The 21,533-nt window shown below is 38.3% G+C and overlaps 1 protein-coding gene across 3 annotated transcripts in view; it reads left to right on the top strand.

Annotated features, from left to right (window-relative positions):
* Window positions 1-4,247: 4,247 nt before the first annotated feature.
* ICE1 (interactor of little elongation complex ELL subunit 1) overlaps window positions 4,248-21,533 on the top strand; it is a 37,112-nt gene continuing 19,826 nt past the window's right edge. For all 3 annotated transcript variants that reach the window (XM_084214101.1, XM_084214102.1, XM_084214103.1), the window contains exons 1-12: window positions 4,248-4,337; window positions 5,071-5,129; window positions 6,708-6,742; window positions 7,190-7,208; window positions 7,952-8,063; window positions 8,727-8,803; window positions 13,984-14,021; window positions 16,168-16,250; window positions 16,507-16,546; window positions 16,635-16,691; window positions 18,337-18,426; window positions 18,510-18,563. In XM_084214101.1, the coding sequence (XP_084070227.1) occupies window positions 4,254-4,337; window positions 5,071-5,129; window positions 6,708-6,742; window positions 7,190-7,208; window positions 7,952-8,063; window positions 8,727-8,803; window positions 13,984-14,021; window positions 16,168-16,250; window positions 16,507-16,546; window positions 16,635-16,691; window positions 18,337-18,426; window positions 18,510-18,563 (748 nt within the window). In that variant the 5' untranslated portion in view covers window positions 4,248-4,253. The remainder of the gene's footprint in view (window positions 4,338-5,070; window positions 5,130-6,707; window positions 6,743-7,189; window positions 7,209-7,951; window positions 8,064-8,726; window positions 8,804-13,983; window positions 14,022-16,167; window positions 16,251-16,506; window positions 16,547-16,634; window positions 16,692-18,336; window positions 18,427-18,509; window positions 18,564-21,533) is intronic.

The following is a 21,533-nucleotide window of genomic DNA, read 5'->3' on the forward strand; positions in this document are numbered from 1 at the left end:
TTCTCCCAGGCAACTAGCAACAGGACAAGAGGACATAGTCTTGAGCTGGGCCAGGAGAGGATTAGAATGGACATAAGAAGAATGTGTTCACAGAAAGGGTTGTTAAGGATTGGAATAGGCTGCACAAGGAGGCAGTAGTATTGCCAATCCCTGGAGGTGTTCAAGAAAATATTGGATGCGGCACTTAATGCCGCATTAGTAAAATTAGTAGATTAGTAAAATTAGGTAAAATTAGTAAAATTAGGAGATTAGTAAAAACTGGACTTGATGATTTTGGAGGTCTTTTCTGACTTAAACAATTCTGTGAAGTCTAAACAACTAGAAAATTTGGACATCTTTAATGTTAAACCAAAATTTTGGTAACATTTTCACTTTAAGCATGAATAGTTACAAGAAACATTGAATTCTTCTGAAAACATCTATTAATTTCTTTCAGATATAGCACTGTTACTTTCTGCAGAACCCTGTCCTTAAGAAACTCACCTAATAAAGTGCCTGGTTACCTGAACTGACTACAGCCCCAAATTCTCAAATCTAAAATGAGTAGTACTCGGCTCCATTCCCTTGGAAGGGCACTTCACATGGGAAACTTACTCAGCCCAGAGGGTAAATTAATTCCAGTGACACTGACATACAAACTTCATTGTTATTCTAAAGGGTATTTCATTATACTTTTGTAAGGATCTCAAAGTAGAAAGCCTGTATTACCAGAGTAGTACACAGGAGTTACAAGTTTCAATGTCTTCATCAAGGTCCAGGTAACTGTGCAACTGTATACATTACTGCTCATCAGAAGGAAGATTTAACATGGTCTTCAGAACTAGAACTGAATATTGATTCCCCTAAGGAATATGTATAAACTACAATGTTGTAGTGTGTTGCAATTTCCTGTTTCAGACTCCTCAATCCTTTCCCAGGTATAGCTTCTCTGTTCCCCTCCCCCTTTCTCTTCCTAAGTGATGTCCATCAAGCTTAACTTTCCAGCAAGGGCATCCTGTGATTGGCAGAAGTTCAAAAGATGCCTCTCAGCCTTGGGGTCATTGGCCTGTCTAAGTGTCATTGTCCCCTGAGACTCGCCCTCTCCCACCTGGTTGGTAGCTCACCTATCCTCTCCCTTCCCCCTCCCCCAGAGCTTAAAAGGACCTGGGGACCATGCAGCCGGGATTCTACTGTAGCTGTTACCAAGATTCAGAGATCTGGAATAAAGCTCTGGACCGAACCCTGCTGTAGAATCCTCTCCTTTTGTCTTCACCTAGCCTAAGGACTTTCACCCGAAGTAAAGCTGAGTTCCTACCAGCCTGGACTTGTTCTCAGTGTCTAGCTGCAACTCTTAGCTAGCCGGAGGGATCTCTGTGGTGAAAAACCACACCAGCTGCCTTTGGCCGAGCAGCGAGGGCCGGACGAGCCCAGACACGTTCCATCCGGTAATATTGGAATATTATTCCAATACTACAAGGAAGACAATAGTGAAAAAGCAACTGGATAAATTGTAAGCCAGAGAAAGTTTCAGGTAGACTAGAAGTGTAAGCAGCAGCATGCAGTGAATAAAGTTCAACACCATAAGCTGAATAGAAAAAAATCACAAACTAATGTCATTATAGAGCCCCACTTGGCGCAAAGCACCAGGACTCCATCAGAAGGCTGTATAGATCTATTTATTAAAGCAACATATTGCTTTTATAGTTTTACAAGATATTTACATTTGTTTAATGAACACATACACTGCCCATTGGTTATGAAAAGGAAACAAAACTCTCAATAGGTGAAAAGGAGCCACGTCACTGTGAGCCAACCAAAGTCCATATCTTTTTATTTTCTCTCTTTCTTCAGGTTGTCATGGTGATAGTCTTGGTATCTTCCTTAAAAGAGACAGGAGGCTTTCCTTATCTTCAGGAAGACTTCGCTGGCTCACAAGAACAGAAATGTCTTTCCTACAAACAAATTTGCATTTTGTGCAACTGTCTGTCCTGTCTGCTAAATACTGAGGGATTTCTATGTACCTCAAACAGTAACACAGGCTGGCACAATACAGTGTGAAAAGTACATATTACATGATTGGCTCTTTGCAGATATTAAAAGGCATACTATATGTGTTATTATGTTGTATTAATTAGTAGTACTGTATTTTTTTAAGTAGTGTGGTAAATACAGTTTTACATTATAATGTAATGTTAAAATAGAAAATATGTGATGCAAGATACTTTTTTAACTAGCTCAAGAAAGGGTGAGATAATCACGAAATTCTTTGCACAGAGATAACAGCAACAAGACACCTAAAATCCCCAAGAGAAAAATTATTGCCTCCTTATTGGAAAAGACCAAAAAAGCAATTTTCTTCCACCTCTTTCCCGACTCTGAGGAGCTAACAGGATAAAGGGGGAGAAGTTGACAATAACCAGAGAACACCCTTTGTTTGAAAAGAATTTATGCATCATGTACGAGATATACGAATATACAACAGGTTATTGCTTTTAAGGGTTAATCCTTTGTTAAGGTGTGAGCTTTTGGGGCTTAATTGCCCAGGAGGCACCCGGACTGTCCATATGTCTTGTTTTTATTGTACTTTATTGTCCTAACTATGATGGTCCAAATTCTTTTTACTCTAATTTTTATTACTATTTTTATAACCATTTTATTACTATTAAACTTTTAAATCTTAAAACAAGTGATTAATGTTTTTCACAACAATAAGCAGTTACTACTTTAACTTCTGTGCCTCTAAGTGATTGAAAGCATGGCCTGAAACACATAAGCAATCTGGTCTAGCAGCACGTGTCCCTCCCCATGGCAGCGGCCTTGGAACTACATGATCTTTAAGGTCCCTTTTAAGCCAAACCATTCTGTAATTCTATTAAGTCTTTCCCAAGCTTACTCACTATAGAAAGATGTAGTGTAAGTGGTAAATGCAGGCAGTCATGACAAGCGATGCTAAATATTAAAAGTGTTTACAAGTGCTCCGATGAAATAAAAAGCTTGATCTCTTCTCATGAGTATTATGTTCCCACAAGATGCTGTCTGAGTGAGCTGAACTGGTATGCTCCCGTTTGAAAAACTAGGAGGGGGGTGTGTGTCAGGGAATGGCATCAGCTTAGCATGCCCTTGTCTACGAGGCAGTTCTAGCTTGGCAGCACAGGGGCAGAGGGAAGGCTGCGAGGGTGAATAGCTTCTGAGAGATAACACAGAGAATATAAATTTTCAGTTCTCCTGAAGTTCCTAGATAGAGTTTAAAAACTAACTAGCAAAAAAACCAACCCAAACCCAAAAGAATGTAAAAGTATGCATAAGATGATAAACGTGGCTGGAACCAGTGGATAAATAGATAATGAGAAATATAGCGGGATTTTCTGGCAAAGTTATGTAACAAGAAGCAACAACGCAGGCCCCCAAAAAAATGTTCAAGGGAAGGTCATCTGTAATATCGGGACACAGTGAATACGAGCTTCAGAGACCCCTTTAGATGACCGTCTAGCACTATAAAAGTACTTCCAACAGGAGGCGGACGCATGCAAATTAGTTTTACGACAGTGATGTTTACGTATTAACTAGAAAGTAAGTTGTAATGACTACGTATGATCATGATAGAATTAATGCCCTGTTGTAGTTTCATGACACACTTCCGATTAGAGGAGCTATCCTCCCAAAGTGTCCAATGCTGTAATAAAGAATGCAGGCTTTCAAATATTTCAAATTGCGTTAGTTTATCTTCCGGCCGATTTCGGTACCACCTCAGGTTCGTCGCGGATCGCCGAGACCAATGTTGGGCGATTCCGGCTGCAGGGGAGCTCGGCTCTGCCCGGGCTGGCCTCCTGGCCGCCCTGTCACTGAACAGCCGCGCCCGTGCGCGCCGCCCCACCTTTCCCCCTCACGCGCCGCTCCAGCGGCGGCTCCATCCCTCCTCTCGCGCCAGGGACAAGAAGCTGCCCTGTTCCGCACCTGCGCCAGGCCTACAGTGGTTCCCGTACCAAAGTGCCTGCATCTAAAAGAAGAAAAACTAATAGTAGTGGTAGAAGGACGTGGCTGAGGCCGTGCTTTTCAGTGGGCTAAGTCGCTCTCCACCAGTTGCTTTCAACGCTCAGTCTCTGCAGAGACGACTTTTTGCTGTCTTTTCTGCTGCTAAGAGTCAGGCAGCAGTGGACAGCAATCTTGAGGAGAAGAAGGAGAGCTGGGTCCTTGCTACAGCGGTGTCGCGGTGTGTGACGCAATGGAGCGGCGCAGACGCACCGCTCTCGGGGCCGGACGGAGGCGTGGGCACGATGATGCCCGGAGAGACGCCGCCGCCGCCGGCCCGAACTGCGGCCGCCGGCAGGGCCTGTGCCAGCTGCGGCGTTCTCCAGCAGGTAGGCAAGGACCTCCGTCCCTGTGGCGCTGGAGTGGGGTTTTTGCTCACGGACGAGGTGGTGGATCAGCGCCGAGCCGCTGGCGGGAAGTGTCGGGTACCACAGTCACCACTCCCTGTGCCGTCGGGAGCGCGGATAGCGTGCGGGCTCTAAAAGTAGTAGCAGTGTCGAGCTTTAGCTAGGCGAAGTGTGGAAAAGTAGCTCGTGTCTCTGCGACGTGCTTAGTGGGATCTGTCAGGGAATTTCTAGTTGCGTTCTTTTGGCTTTGATTCGGTGCAGTATAAGGATTTAGAATTTACTTCCTTGGGGGCTCTTAAGCGAGTGTCTTATTTTTATGGTATTATGCTTTGGGTAATTTTTGTTTTTCCTTTAAATGAAGAGAAGGTCCTGTTGAGAGTTCATAGGACACACTTAGAATGAGTATGGATGAGAAACTGGAAAATCAGTAGACTCAAGTGAGCTGATGTTTATTGCTGATATTCTGCCAAAGGTCAATTGGATTTGGATGTAAAAGTTATAGGGATTTAGTATAGAATCTACTGCAAAGGCGAAGTTTGAAGAGCTTTTGTAGCAAGGCCTCACTTAAGATGCATACTTACTTGTGGAGCCTGCATTCTCTGCATGAATGAAGTTTATTATATTTTCTATAAAATTAACCATTGGATTAGGGGTTATTTACAGTACTGATTTTTGGGGTGCAAGTTCTTTACTGACTTGAGACTCTTCCTTACAGAATATGAATGAATATGTAGCTGCATTAATTGCATTGAAGCAAAAAATAATTGATGGAGAGTAAGTACAATTGCACGCGTTGTTGTTTGTTTGGGTTTTATTCTTAAGTACTTACAGCAGTGCAGGAGATATGATTTTTGGAATGTGGATATTCTTTTATGCACTACACTAGATGCTTCTCAAAATGAAAGTTCTTCACAAACATGTCCTAAATCTAGACTGTAAGACTAATTTGTTATGTAAAACATCTGTGTATAATGACAGTAAACAGGGCTATTTTGTGTACCTGTAATATTATTAGAAGTACAGGCAGAAGCGACTCTTTGAAGAGATTTATTTATTTAAGGCAAAAGCAGATCATTGATGATATTTATATTTATTTTGTTCATTTAATTGTGCTCGCTTATTTCATTTTTCTCTGGTGAAGAATGTGGGAACTAAAAGTTGAGTACAGATATGAACTTTTTCAGCAGAATTTAGTTGGATTGTTAAGTTCTGAAATTCTGTTGGGATTAAATATCAGAATGTGAAAAGTGAAGCTGAACATTGTTCGGAATGTATGATTATAAAATCCTTCTTACAGTTTGCTTTCTTTTCTGTGCTTGTTTCCAATTCTTCTCAAAACCCATGAACTCATTGTATAGAATAATGTATCAAGATATGTTATGTATACTTCCATACTATGGCCTAATATGCATGCAATGTCTCCTAATTGTAGTGGTTTGTTTCTTATGTTTCCTTTCCTAGATATGTATCAATCTGGCCTTAGTGACTCTAAATGACAGTCCTGCATTCCATTTCCAGAGTATTTCAGCTAGCGCACACTGGGTCTCTTAACTAGGAACCTTTTTTCAAAGCTCCTTTACTTTGTTGTGTTTTCTTTTTTGACCTCTTAATTTTGTGTCCCTCTTATTTCTGCCAGTGCATATATTTCTTGCGGAAATTGCCTCTTCTTTAACTACTTGCAGCTCAGCCTTTCTTTTTTGCTTTACTGGATTGCTCTTAACTATTGCAATAGAAAGTAATGCAGCCCTCTCTGTATTAGGGTAACTGCCATGGCATTACTCTTTCTTGTCCTTTCTTTTCTCTGTTCTTAAAAAACATAACATTTGAGGAAAGAAGGGAGTAGCTTTCCTTGGTGCCCTCCCATGGCCCTCTTCCATCAGGGTAAGTGTTACCCTTTATGGCTGCTAGGAGAGTAATATAAAGATTAAAGCTTTTTAGGATCTTTCAGACTATTTCTCTGAGATATGTTCTTTTTTAGGAAAACATCCTAAAACAAGTTTGGAAACATGTTTTTTTATATATATATGTGTGTGTGTGCGCGTGTGTGTGTATGTATATGTATATTATTTCCTTTGTCTAAGCAATACCTTTTTTTTAAAGCTGCAATTAGTTAATGATTACAGCTTAATGTAATTGCCAGTTGTTGGGTTTTTTTTCTACTTAAAGCAGTTTGATTTGAGGTTTGAATGGCTTAATGAAATCAAAGGGTTATATTGACTACTATCAGAAAATGTAAACCAATCTTACACATCCTCTATTTATCTATAAAGCAAAAGGAAAGATACCCTAACATAAGGTTGTCAAAATTAGGTGAGAAAATGAGTAATGTCTGGGTTTTTTCTTTTCTTACAGTCGTTTGCTGACAGAGTATCAACAGAAATGCACTGATATCCTTTAGTTTTCTCTTTGTGTTCTTACATGATTAGTATACCTAAAACATTTACAAAAGGGCTTAAGGCTTTCTGTTTAGGTTATGAGATGATGTCTCTAATAAAGAACAAACTGGGTGGGTTTTGTAAAGAAAATAGGCCTTTGGAATTAAAACTATCCACTTAAGATCTACCTGTTTCTGGTATATGGTTTAAGGTGGTCTGTTTGAAATCTGAGTTGCTGAGAATTACTCAATCTTTTTCATGTAACAGAAGAAGCTTTTCTTATTCGCTTCAAATGTGTTGAAATGCATGTATCAAACACTTAGTTCTGCAAGTCTTGGGGAGTTTTTTTTCTGTGAGGAAGTCTTTACTGGATGTTTCTTTGCAAGTCGCAGTTGGATTGAAATATACTTAAGGACATTTGATAAACTGTTTTTAATTTCTACCTTAACAAGAGATTACAGCTTCAATTTGCTGAACGGTAAGTTGGATTTATATTGTTTACTAAAGACGTATGACTATATTCCCTGTGTTGTTAGTTTTAGGAGTCTGATGGTGTCATAGCAACAGCCTTGGGTCTAAGCTGCACTTTTAGTATGGTACTTTTACCATTCTTCCTAGGCCATAGTTAGGCAAAGGTATGATGAGGAGGGGTCTGTCCTTCCTCTACAATACATGTGTGGGATTCTTTCCTGGGCTAGTGAGAGTCCAAGTGGAGATGTGAAGCTCATCTTTTGGTGGTGGTTAAATGTATGGCCCTTTGGAGCGTCCATATCTGTGTGAAGCGTTTTGACTTAAGAGTTGTGTCTGTGTGCCCTTGCTTACTCTGTGATCATAGAGGAAGAGGCATCATATAATTTTTATGGACTCCAGCCTGCCTGCTGACAAACACTGCATTTGGACTCTGCTCTTACTTTACAGCACTGTGTATGCAGAGACACTTATTACTGGCACTTTAGTGTAGGCAGCATACTTCTGTGGTACATGCCATCTGCTTGCATCTAGCTTTGGCTTCAGTGTAGTGTTTTTAAGTCAGATCTTGGAATTTCTTTAAATAGGTGGAAAAATGAGAACACTGAAACTCAAAGTTTTTAGGTATTTCTCACAGCATTTTTTCCATAGGATAAAAGCAAAATACTCAGATGCTTGATTGAAGAATCAGAATACTGAATTTCAAAGCATCTGTGTTTTTGGCAACTTTTGTAATTGCACATCTAATTTCAGAGAGATCTCTGCTCTTCGTTGCCAAGTGGAGAAGATGTTACAGAAAATTTTGCCTCTGGAAAAATGCCAGGAAGAGTTGGGTTCCTTGAAGGCAGAGTTGGAAGAAAAAAAGGTATGGTTCTTTAAATAACTTGTGCTTTTTCTGTTGAAGAAAATGCATTTTCCTAATGCTCATCTTAATGAAGCTGACTTTTAACAAGCTCTGTTCTTATTTCCAGCTCACTGGGACAGGTAGCTCTGGTGAAGTTAGGTAGAGTTAATTAAATTACTTCAGGTTTCAGAGAGGCAATAAGTTTAGGTTGTTCTAGTTCTTAAAGTGTTTGATCAGAATATTTGGTTATTTCCTCACTAAGTAAGGAAGGAATGAGAAACATTCAGACTCCTTTGGTTTTCTGCTCTGATCTTGTCAGATTATTGAATATAATTTGTGCTAGTGAAAAGTTGCCAAGAAAGAGGGTCTGTGCAGAATAGTGTTGTGCTTCTGTTACCTTTTTGAACATATGTTTTACATCATTAGCTTCTGAAGTTTATTCCTAATTTCTCTCCCATTGCTTAGCTGAGGTTTAGTCTACAGGAAAGAAGGTTTAGATTGTTCAAATTACCTACGTGTATGTATTTTCTAGACATTATTATAATTTCTGAAGAAAATACCCCACTTTCTTTCTTGTAGTTTTTTTGGCCAGGTACTGTTTTCATTAGAAGAGGTAAGGTGTCTGCCTTTTTTTTTTTTTTGCCTTCATTATGGACATTTTTTAACTGTGCTTTCCTTTTTCAGAGTTCGCTCAAGATTTATCAGGAGAGTCAACTGGAATATGTTAAAATTAAAGAAGAAATAGTAAACAGTGATGCTGTGTGAGTGATGCTTCTTTTTTTCTCAACCTTTCTTTGCCTCTCTTACTTCTTCCAGACTTGATAATGTACCTTATGTTGTCGTGCTTTCCATTTCGCTAAAGTTTTTGTACTTGTGGGTTCTTAGAACAAGGAGTCGATGGGAGAATGATCCTAAGTTTTGTAGCAAACTCTTTTGAGTGCAGTGTTACTTTATTTATTGTCTTGTCGTCAAGTGGCTTTATGTGGTTGTTTAATGAAAGTCTTTAAGAACAGGATGAAATTGAAAAAAGCTGTAGTTTCTCCAGTTCTAGGTGGTTCTTAGTCTCAGCTTTTTGTTATTGCCATCCATTTCAGTTTTGGTGTTAAGTCTCTGAGGCCAGTATAAGAATAATATTTCCAAAGTGGTCTGTACTAAAATCAGTCCTTAAAATAATTGTTTTAATGTAACAGCTCAGCAGTTCATAGTGAACTGTCTGCCATGTTTGGAAATGAGCAGGAGGGATTTGGCACCAAAAGTGCAAAAGTAATTTTTGCTGCCATAATACAGAGTATTCTGAAGCTGTGCCTTGTTAATTCCCAAAGTTTGTTTTTCCAGTTACAGTCAGTCAAAGGAGCATATATGTGTGTTAACTCTTACAGCTCTTGATGCATACTCTAATGGATTTGTCTAATTGCTCTTTAATCCTCTAATATTTTTAACCTTTAAATCACCTTTATCAGGGAACTGTGACTTCTCAATATTGTGTGGGAAGCTGCTCATGCTCTCAAAAGAGAACCACCTAATATACAGCAAGGTGTTGGTAGTTGTGGTTATTTTTCTTCATGTGCATCACTTTGCATTTACAAAAACCAATGATTGCTCTCTAGTGACTTGGAATTCTAAGACCCTTTTGATTTTGTAGTCAACTTTTTTTTCTGATGTGTTCTAGCATACATCCCAATGGGACTCCTGCTGGTGACTCTTTGCTTCCATGTAAGCTGGTTATCATTTTTAACTTTGGTGTTTCTAAGCTATTTTGGTGCTACCAGCTGGTCAAGGGAAGTGATTGATTATCTCTGCTCAGTACTGGTGAGGCCATGCCTTGAAGTACTGTGCCCAGTTCTGGGCTGTTTTGTACCGGAGATATAGGTATACTGGAGAGACTCTAATGAAGGTCCACAGAGATGATCAAGTGAGTGAAGCATTTCTCAAAAGAAATACACTAGTCTCTTTACATGACTTGTGAAACATGCGGTATTCACAAGCAGAGCAGCAAGCCATTATTACCCAAAAGACTGTATTAGAAGACTAGGATTGTTGTCATTTCTTCAGCTGTTCTGCACTTACTTCACATATAGATGCACTCAATATACTGTGAACTTAATGAAATATTCAGTACATTGTCTTATCTAAGAGCAGCAGAGAGCAGCTACCCCATCGCTAACTGCATCTTAAGAGGGAACTGACCACTCTGATGTGCTGGCAGTTTATTGTGTCAATATAGATTTAATGTTTGTCCCTGGCTGTCACTCATATCTTCAAGAAGGAGGAGCCAGGGAACTACAGGCCAGTCAGCCTCACTTTGATCCCTGGGAAGGTAATGGAGCAGGTCATCCTTGAACTCATTTCCAGGCACATGAAGGACAAGAAGCTCTGGAGTAGACAGCATGGCTTCACCAAGGGGAAGTTGTGCTTCACTGACCTTATAAATTGATATATTTTCTAGATCAGGGGAGAGCAGTGGCTAGTGTCTGATGGGGAATAAGATCTCTGACACCGTTTCCTGTAATAGCCTCATCATAGCCCATTTGGCTGGTGCTGTAGGGGCTGGATGGGCAGACAGTGGATCAAAAAGTGGCTTAATGGCAGGGCCTTGAGTATGGTGATGTCCACTGTGTAAAGTCTAGTTGGAGACCAGTAGATAATACTACCCTAGGGGCAGACAGAGGACTGCACAGTGGGTCTAGTCCGGTTTAATATCTTGTTAGTGATCTGCATGATGGGGCAGAGCCTACTGTCAGCATGCTTGCCAATGGCACACGTGGCTGATGAACCAGAGGGGCATGCTGCTATCCAGCACAAGGTTGGCAGGCTGAAGAAATGAGGTAACTTCTCAGCAAGGAGAAGTGCGAAGCCCAGCACCTGATGAGGAACAATCACATACACCAGTACGTGCTGGTGGAAGCAGCTTGGTATGATTTTATGACGTGAACCAGCGATACACACTGGTGGCAAAGAGGACTACCAGTATCTTGGTTTTCAGTGAGTTTTGCCAGCAGGCTGAGGGAGATGCTATTCTCTTCTGCTCAGCACTCCAGATGCCACCCCTGAAATACTGTGTTAGTTCTGGACTTCTCAATACAAGAGAGACATGGATATATGGGAGTGAGTTCAGTGAAGGACCATGAAGATGATTAAGGAAGATGATTAGGAATACGACCATTTCTCCAGTGACAGAAGGCTGAGAGATCTGGGACTGTTAAGTCTAGAGAAGAAAAGACTCAGGGGTGGTATTACCAATGTCTATAAATACCTGAAGGGAGCATGTAAAGAAAAAAAAAAACAGGCTCACTTCCTTGGACGTCAGTGATAGGACAAGAGGCAATGGGAACAAACTAAGACAAAGAAGGTCATGTTTCCTGTGAACATCAGGAAATACTTTTTGCTGTAAGAATGACTGAGTGCTTCCATAGATTGCCCTGGGAGCTTGTGGCCTTACCATCCTTAGAAATATTCAGAAGCCATTTGGAAATGGTCCTGGCCAGTGAGCTGTAGATGGCCCTGCTTGAGCAGTGTGGGTTTAACACGATAACTTCCAGAGGATTCTTGCCACCTCAGCCTCAATTCTGTGATGCTGTAGCTGTTTTGTATACCTCTGATACTGGGGCCATTTGAAACAGTAGGACATATGAATTCAGTAATTTGAAAGCTGGATTTTTTCAGAAGCACAGTACTAGTGAATTGTGCATAAAATTACTGTTAATCTACAGGTATTATTAAAAAACTTAGGTGAGAAATTATCACTCATGTCCTTTGGTCTGGTCTGCTGTTCAGAGCCAGTGTTAAAGTTAGCTTGCTCAGGACTGTCTAGTTGAGATCTGAATATTCTACAGGGATGGCAATTCCCATGGAGTACAACTTCTGTTAGCATAACATTCTGTTAGCTGCAGTTGTGCATGTATCTTAAGGATCAGATAGGAACTTGTTTTGGGTAACGTAAGGGTAGTTCTGGCCAAATGCATAATCTGCAAACAGCTTTTTGTAAATTGCTAGATTTAACATCTACCTATCTTCTTCACGTAGTTGTGTGTTTATGAAATTAGTATAGTACTGCATATGTAAATGTAATTACTTAATTTATAAATATTATTGCAATGATAATGTTGGCACTTTGTTTGTCTTTGTTTGTTCAGAATCTTGTTATTTGTATCCTAGTTTTTTTTTATCTCAAGTTGAAAAGTACCTATGAGGATCATGAGTTCAACTCCCTTCTTCTCGCAGGACTACTTAAAACTAAGCTGTAGGACTGAGACTGTCATTCAGGTGCTTCTGGAACTCTGACAGGCTTGATGTCGATGATTGCTTCCCTGGGGAGCCTGAAGAACCTTTTCCTAATGTCCCACCTAAACTTCCACCAATGCAGCTTCATTTCATTTCCTTCTGTCCTATCACTGGTCACCAGAGAGAGGAGATAAGCACCTTCCTCTCCACTGTCCCCTGCTGAGGAAGTTGTAAACTGTGATGAGGCCACCCCTCAGCCGTCTCTTTCCTAATCTAAACAAGCCACTCATGGTCTTCCAGCACAGGTTTCTGGGAGTCCCAGGGTCTGTCATTGGTGACAGATGTGAAGAAGGCATTAAATATCTCTGCTTTGCATCCCTATTTGTGATGTGATTAACCTCATCAAGCAATGGACTGATGTTATTTCTGATCTTCCATTTGCTGTTAAGATGTTTTGAAAAGCCCTTATGGTGTCCTTCAGAGTACTGCTCAGCTTGAATTCTAATTGAGCTTTGGCTGCATTAGTCTTCTCCTTGCAATGGTAAACAGCATCTCTCTGTCTTCCGGTGTCAACTTATCTTGCTTCCAATGTCCATGCATTGCATATGTAGTACTTCTGTGCATTCACTTGAAGATAATCTACAGAGAAACAGAAGTTTCTTACCTCCTGTTTTCTAAAGGACAACTCCCCCCTCCCCTGCCTCCCCTTATTTTTTTTATAAAGGTATTTTATGAGGAATTCTGCTGGAATTCTCATCTGTGGCTTGACTATCAAAGCCATCATATAGGAAAGTAAGTATGAACCTCTTCAGGCTGAGAAGGCACAGAATCCTTGGTCTATTACTTTATACTATACTTTGACTACTGAACATGCAAAAGGTGGTCAATCATACCATTTATGAGTGGGTTTTTGAATATATTCTGGTTAATGTCTGAAGTGGTAATTAAAACCTGAACATCCAGAAAGGCTTAGATGGTAAATCTCAATCTATTACACAGGTTTTAATATGGGGAATAGATGAACTGTGTTCTGCTTCATGAAAGTAAATTAGTGATCATTGGTCGAATTGTCTACTTACCACAACAGTTTAAAAACAATTTCTGGGATATTAGAATTTAGTAGAAGAAATGAATTGAAATGTTTATTTTTCTATTTATTTATTTTCCAGTTCTGTGTGTTTTACATATAAGGTAGGGTTGGAAATGTTGAAGTCAAAATTGGTTGGGATGTTTCATGTTTTTTCCTTTGATTTGATTTTAGTCTAAACCATCTGGATGTTCTGAACAAAAAGGTGTGGGACATAAGTCATCCTGAGGGCTATTCCTGATTATCTCATTGCTTAGATATTATTCATTATAAGCAGAGCTTGATTGTTTTCAAGGAGTAAAGCTAACCTGTCTGTGTTACATCATAGAAATGCAAGAAACAGAAGCCAGTTTTTTGCGGTTGTATTTCTAATACTGAGTTGTTGCTAAAGGTATATTTAGTGAATTGATGCTCTTAAAAGCAAGCTTTGCCTCTATAACAGATAGAGGTGTTTGTGTGAGAATTCCAGCAGTATGCCACCAATTTAATTTTTCAGCTTCAGGGACTCATTGGTCTTGCAGGTCCTGGGTATAAGAGGTGTGTTTTCTTTCAATGGCTAGATTTTTTTTCTGACTTTTCATGCAACATAGTTCTATTTTAAAAAATGATCTATTAATGTGTTCTTTTTAACAGGAGAAAGAAACTGGAAACTAAAGTGAAAAAACTTGAAGGTAACTTTCTACATTGAGTAGGACAACAGTTCAGCAACATAATCTCTTTTTTCCTTTTCTGTCCAGAGGAATTGTGAGTTAAACTTTGATGCCCAAGGAGCAAGGCAGGCCAGCACTATGTGGGGCCCTTAGTCTCTGATTTATATCAGCCCTCCTGCAGAATATTTTCTGCTGAGTGTCTTAGGCACGTGATTCAGATGAAGTTGGAAGGGAACTTCTAGTCATAAAACCTTCAAAGGATGGAGTGTTACTAGCCTCTGTAGGCAACTTGGTTCAGTAACATGTTGGAAACTCCCATGTTTCAGTTTACAGCTAATGTCTACCATACAGCAGTGTCGTTCCATCTTCTTGATTGAGCAGTCTCATTAACAGTCTCCAGTCTCATTCCACCTTCTTGATACCTCCTTGTACAGGAAAGCTGTTCTTGTATTCTTTCTATGATTTGTTATGTTCTCCCCTCTGGCTGATTAAGTCTATTTCAATAAGACTGTTTTCATAGGGCATGTGCTCCAGTGTTCTAATAATCCTGGCAGGATTCTTCATGTTTATGTTCACATTTAAGTATTTGGTGTTCCTGATGCACATTTTCTGACTTTTAAATAGTCTGGCACTTGTATTTTAGTTGGTTAGTTAGTTTGCTTTTTTTTACATGGAGAAAAAGCATTGGCTTCATGGCACTGTATTTTTCTTGTTTGTGAGGATGGATGTATGTAAGACTTTTTGAGACTTCACTTGCTGTGTCATCAATTGGCAAGGCAAATATTTGCATTCATATCACGCATATTTTAGCTGTGCTTACCGTAGTTCAAAATACAGTGAACTGAGTGACATATCTTAGTGTTAGAAACCCCCTGAATCTTACTGTAAAGTACAGGTACAAGGTGTTTATTTTGATGAGAATTTTGGAGTTCCATTGCAGGACAGCCAGTCTTTTTACACACTTGCCTCCAAAATCTCAAATTCTGGCAGAACTAGAAGAAAATACTGAGAGAGAGTATGTGTTAGGTCGAGTTTCAGTGACTATTTTATCTGTTTTGGTTTTTTCTATGTTCATTAAATATCTCAAACATTGTGTCTTTCAGCAGTATGAAATTTTGCCATGATTGGTTTTTTGTTAGCCTACCACTCAAGGTTCCTTTTTAAAACCTTTTATTTTAATAGGCTCGCTTCTGATTTGATCAACAGGAAGATTCCATTTCTTTACTTTCCTATCCATATATAAGTCATCCAGCTGAACTCTCAGGAGTTCTCTCAGCTGACTCTGTCACCTGAGAATTTTCCCAGGAACCTTGCATTCAGTTCTCACCTACCCTATGCCCTCTATTTCCACCCATCTGCACTCCTGCCATGTGTCTGTTAGGCATTAAGAGATAAGGTCCTCTTCTCTATTAGCCTTGAGTACTGCATGTATCTTTCTAATGCAGCTGGCTGTGGTATTTTCATCTTTGAACCAGAGCTCTTATTTAAATAAGAAAAGAAAACATGTAAAAAACCCTTGCAGCTCAATTTTATCTCCTTTTTTCACTTGATGTATATTGTTCTACGGTACAGTATCATTACAATACAACCCACTCTTCATTCTTGCATATAATTGAGAAAACTAATAAATGTATTGCTGTGGTTCAAAACAATAATTATACAGTAGAAGGCAACATACTTGTATGCATGAGATATTGTTTGAATGAACCAAAATATAACTTCAGTAGATTTGTATTTCACGCTGTCTGTTTTTTTCTGATAATTTTATTTGCAAACTAGGAACCACTATACCAGCATCAGTTAAATTAGTGGCCTCTTTACAATGTGTCACCCTGATTTTTTAAGATTTTCTAAGCCTTCTGATGTTGACATTCTTTTAGAGAACTTTCTGACACACTTTCTGTAAATAGCACATTGTTTTGCATTCCTTTATGGAGGAAGAGAACTTTGATAGACTGTTAGTTTGCCCAGTGTCATTGGAGAGGTGGCACTGTCACCCTCCAATCCACTGTCACTTTTAGAAAACTATATATGTTAAAGTCAAAAAATAAACTTCCCCTTTTTTTGCTCTTCAACTTAAGAGCAACAATGTGCGCCTGTGTTCTTTCGTGTTCCGTAGCGACAACAGTGTAGTTTCTAAATTGAATTTTGGCTCTCTTTTTTGAAGAGGCTGCAACAAAGCATACACAGGACTTCAGACAACTGAAAACTGAAAAGAAAAGGCTTGAAAAGGAGCTAAAAAAAACACAAGTAAGGCTTTCCTTGTCTTTGTGTGAAACTTCTGTTAGTATTTTTGGGGGAAAGAAAGAAGCTATTAGTGTAACAGATGCTGAAATAGTTAAATTACATTTTTGGGGGGATTTTGAATAACTAAACATTAGCAATTCACTGTAAGAGAGAAATTTTCCAACTTCAGAAGTGTTGATCTAGATTTCTTGCTCTTTAGGAGCTGATGCTCTAAGAAATATATATGGCATAAAAATTCTGTACTTCTTAATTTTAACAGGGAAAACTTGATGGTGTAATTAAAGAGAAGTGCAGAAAACGTAAGTGCTTACCTTTGAATGCCTTTGAATTTGTATGTGGTATTGTTCCATTTGAATATTTTCTTTACACCTCTCCTCTTTTTAATAGTTAAACATGCAGAAACTCAGAGTTCAAGTGAAGATCTTGCAACAGATATAGACAAAGGTAAGACTTTTTGCAAGTCCATTCTCTGTGTGGAACCAATTGTTTTGAATTTATTGCAGCTCTTCTGGAGTTGCAATTTTGGAAACAGAGGATCCTGCCAAAATGCTATAAGAGCAGATGTGGTTGATACAAGTAGGTTACACTGATGAAGGACCAATCTAATAGATTACTATTTTTAGTTTTTCAGTAAGGAAAACTCTTCATTTATAAAAATGACTAGTCTACCCTGTGCATATGTGAAATCAGCTGATGTGCAATTCTAAAAAAAATGCAAACACTGAAGAAAATACTAACAATCCCTCTGAAGCTTACTGAAATCATAAAGCACCAAATAGGAGAGTAATCTGGTAAAATTTCTTTGGGAGATTTGGAAAATCAAGTGGAAATACAGGATGTATGGCTGTATCTTGTTGACTTTTTTTTGCTCTAGTGATCTAAAATACATGCTACAAATTAACTGAATATAACTCTAATGGAGCAAACTTCAAAACTTCCTCTAAAATACTGAGGCCAAAGTTTAGGCAAATTTATTTTTTGTATTTTTTGCAGTCTTTTAAAGTGCTGGTACTGCTTTTGAACTGTTTAGATATGCTGAAGGCTGTTTTGAGGTATAAGAACTTCACTGTTCTATTTCTTGCTTTGCAAAATAGGTTTGTTGCAGAAATTGAATTTTTTTGAAAAAGCCAAACCTTGTCAGTTTGTTTGTGTCGTGGCATATTTTTTACTTTTGGGTTGTACTGAACTGGTACCAAATTTAATCCTTTGATTTTTAATTAATGGCAAAATAGGAAAATTAATATCTGAGCATTAATTTGAGCTTCAAATAGCAGCAAGGGTTTATTAATAATGAGTAAATGGTAGTGTTGTTATTAGCTGTTTAGCAAAATTTTGTAGGTTTGCCTTGTATATGCTGAGTGTTTTTTACTATGTCTCTTCATAAAATAATAGCAGTTTGCTATGGCGTTTGACTTACAGAATTTGCACAAAAAAAATCTTAGTTCCTGATTGTTGGATTTATGATACTTTTGGCATAAGTAGATAAGGTGCTTCTGTATTTTACTGAGGTTTTGAGTTTTTCTTCCCTCTCCACCTCTCTTCTGTCTCTGAAACTAGATTGTTTGACATCACCTTGCAATGGTGCTGTTAGAACTGTAGACAGTCTCCTAGTGTTGTGGCCTGATAATTCAGATATGTGGTGCTATTACGTGATAAGACTAATTATTACTGAGTGAGCATAAATGTGATACACATCTTTGCAGAAGATTTTCTCTCAGGTTCATGTAACTTCATTTGTTTTACAGAGCTGTTTAACTTCGCTAATGCTACATTTGAATCTGTTTTACCATTTACTTTGGGGGCTGTTATAACTTTTTGTAGTACTCCCTATAAAAAGGAAAAGGTAAAGCATTCTCCAGCTGTTCCTTTAGTCTGCTATGGGGATATGGCCAGTACAGGATCTATTCCCTAAATGTCATCTAGCATTTCTCTTTCACAGAAGCTTGTGCCTTGTTTTAATTTTTTTGTGGATATTTTGTATTTAGTTGTAGGCATGTCTGTGTTCTGAGTAAAATAAACACAAATTCTTAGTTCAATTTTATCAGTTTATTTAAAATAAATAGATATTTTTATTTATTTATTTTAACAGGAAGAGTGAAGCTCTTATTAGAAGAACTCTGGATGTGCATTGACAGTGCAACAGGAAAAAGAGAGAATGAGAAAAATGATCCTGTCTTAGGTATGATGGCATGCAAAGTCTTGAAATTTTCTTGATGCTCTCTCTTTTTCTGACCAAAAGGCAATGTTGGTACTTTCTTTCAGCTTCTATTCGGGATAAGGAATGGTCTAACAAAAGAAGATTAACTGTTACGGAAGGTAGGTGCCATTTGGGTAGTAACTGCATAACACTCTTTTGAAAGACTTAAATACTTTTCTTGGGCTTTGTCTGGTCAACTACATGTGTGATTAGAATCTGAATTATCTGAAAATAATTCAAATATTAATTTGAATGGGTAAGTAAACTTGAACTGTCCTCTGATAGAAAGCTGTTGTAATTTGCTGTTGCAATCAAGAAATCAAATTCTTTTGCTGTTTGTAAGTATCAAAACTTGTCTCATGTTTAAAACATTATTATTCTATCATCATCAACTCTGTAGTATATAACATGAATGATGGTGCATATGGGCTCTCTTTGGTCTGAAGCAAATATGTGGTAACATAGTTGAATTATAAAGTTTAAGAAGCTGTTACCTCCATTTTCTTCTTTGTAATGTGGTATTCAAATAATGATAAAAATAATCTGAGTAGTTATTCACATGTATATTCACAGCAAACTTTGACTGTTTTAACTTTACATAGCAGATATTTTCTTTCTGCTCTCAAGAGTAATAGATGTCTTGAAACTACTTTAATTTCTGTGTTGCATCTTTGGAATGTTTTTATTAAGCTTTATGAGTTTTTTCAGTTTCTCTGCTACTCTGATTTTTCTGTAACTAAAGGTGTAGAGATATTATCTGGGATAGGTACCCAGCAGCATTAAGAGCTTTGAAGATAAACTTTTCAAAGACCCTGTTAAGTCTGAAAATTTGCTACTAGTGTAGATCCCAATGAATCTGTCTTCAGATGTGTTCCAATGGAATCCACTTAAGAGGTGCCAAAATATAAGGACCAACTCATAAACCTGTAAGTCAGCCTTACTCCCATGAGTTTAATGCAGCAAATACATGGCTTCAGCTCCAAAACTGAGCTAGACTCTTTTGCCCTGCAATTCTGAATTTAATGTCTTGATCAAGGGTCAGTCAAGTGACTAGAACAAGCACAAGAAACTGAAGAGTTTCAAATATATGTGATTGTAGGGGTCTCAGGTTCCAGAGTAATCCCTTTGCCATCCACCAAAAGAGGAACTGTGTTCCATCTTTCCTATTCATATCTTGTCAAGGAAATGACAGTACTTTCATAGAAGGAAGCAATTATCTGTAACAGTCTCTTCTAGCCAGTCCTTCTTTCTTCCCATTTCAGTGTGGAGAAAATTCTAAGCTTAGACCACACCTTTGTTGGAATGATTAGATTTCATAGAAATACATCTTTTGTCCTGTTACTGGTTTGGTTTTTTCCCTCTTCAGGCCTAGAACAGCCATCTTGTTATTCAGCCTTTTATGAAACTGGCCTTTACCTTGAATTCATAATAACAAAGTGCTTATGTTTATAGGTGCAATCTTCTAGGAAAAAAAGGATCTTAATGAGTTTGCTCTGATTTCTGATCCCATATTATAATACATATTATAACATATTATAATAGTTTCAACCTAGAGAGCAGACACAACTTGATGGTAGTATCTTTTCCAGAGAATGTCATTTCATCTACTGCCTAGTTTTAGCCTTTCAGAAGTATACTTCTTATAACAGATTTCTTAGTATATTCAAATGTGCTGTAAAATACCCAAAGCTTTGCATTATGGATCAGTGTCTTCTCTGTTCTGCTAAGGTTGATACTACTTTGAATGGTTTTCTTGAAGAATGTGTTCATATATGAAAATTGGAAGACTCAAGAAGCTTTCCAAATGTACTGTTCTGAAAGCCTCATAGGATAATGGAGGTTTGCCAAACTTAATTTAAAAGCATTTGGTAGTACTGTTACAAATCTACCAGTAATAAAGTTGACAATACCTGCATCTGACCATCACACCAGTAACCTTGGGCCATAATCTAAGGTTAATAAGACATTGATAGTGTTTTAGTCTTTGGAAAACTTTATCTCATATAGTTAGGACATAAAATCACCTACACAGTATTTAATGAAGCATTTGAAGAATCTTGTAGCTGGGTGCTGAATATTTTGGTAAGTTGGGTTCTCTAACATGCTCTGTTCCTATGCTATGGTGAGAAGAACTGAAGGAACGCAGTAAAGACCCTGTCTGGTAGGAGCCAAGCTTCTTCAAGAGGTATTCTGTAACTGGGTTCTGAGCTAAATTTGTCTTAGTAAGGAGCTATACCCATCTTATCTGCTCATCTTTTTGTTTGGGGATATAGAATAGGGGAGAAGCTGCATGTAGATCTTAAATGCAGAGATTGAAAGGAGTGCACTTGAGTTGTCTGCTTTAATATCAGATAATAGGAGATAAACACAGTGGTATTATATGTAAAACACAAAGATGAGACTGAATCCCCAGGAATATGCGTGTTTTATGGTCTTGAGATTAACGTCCATAGCACATGAGTATTTTGATAAGCAGACCACTTTTCTGTCTTGAAAAACATATGAAAATCTCTTAAGGTAACACCTACATAACAATGTAGCATTGCATATTTAGTTTTGGGTATGCAGTTCACCATAGTTCTTTGTTTCATGTAATGCAATATGTGGATTTGCTGTCTCAGAAAACAGAATATTGTCTGTGGCTTGTAGATGGTTTTATAAAACAAGGTATTGTCGTAATACTTAGAAGATGTAAAGGAAATGGCAGAGCTTTCTTATCTTTGGTGAAAATGATGTGCTAGGGCCCTTCAGATTGTTCGGTTTCTCCCTCCTCCTGGTGTCCAGTGCAGTAATTGAGATTTTTTCATGGAGTTGCTACATGAAGTGATTGAGATGGATCTTTGAAATAGGGTTATTGATCAATTTTTCTAATTTACTCCTTTAGTGGTGCTAACGTATCAGAATGTGCTTAAAAGCTTTTGATCTCTGAGGAGGCTATTTTGACCTATCAAGTTAAATTAATATTTTTGAATAATATATTACCATTGATGTTGATTTGGGAATATCTGTGTAAGTTCTAGTAGTGGATTACCACAGAGAGCATGAATGAAGCACACAATTTTTTCCCCCCAACAGAATGCAAGTTGTGC

This window comes from Fringilla coelebs (genome assembly GCF_963513975.1).
Source record: "Fringilla coelebs genome assembly, chromosome: 1".
Taxonomy (NCBI): Eukaryota; Metazoa; Chordata; class Aves; order Passeriformes; family Fringillidae; genus Fringilla; species Fringilla coelebs.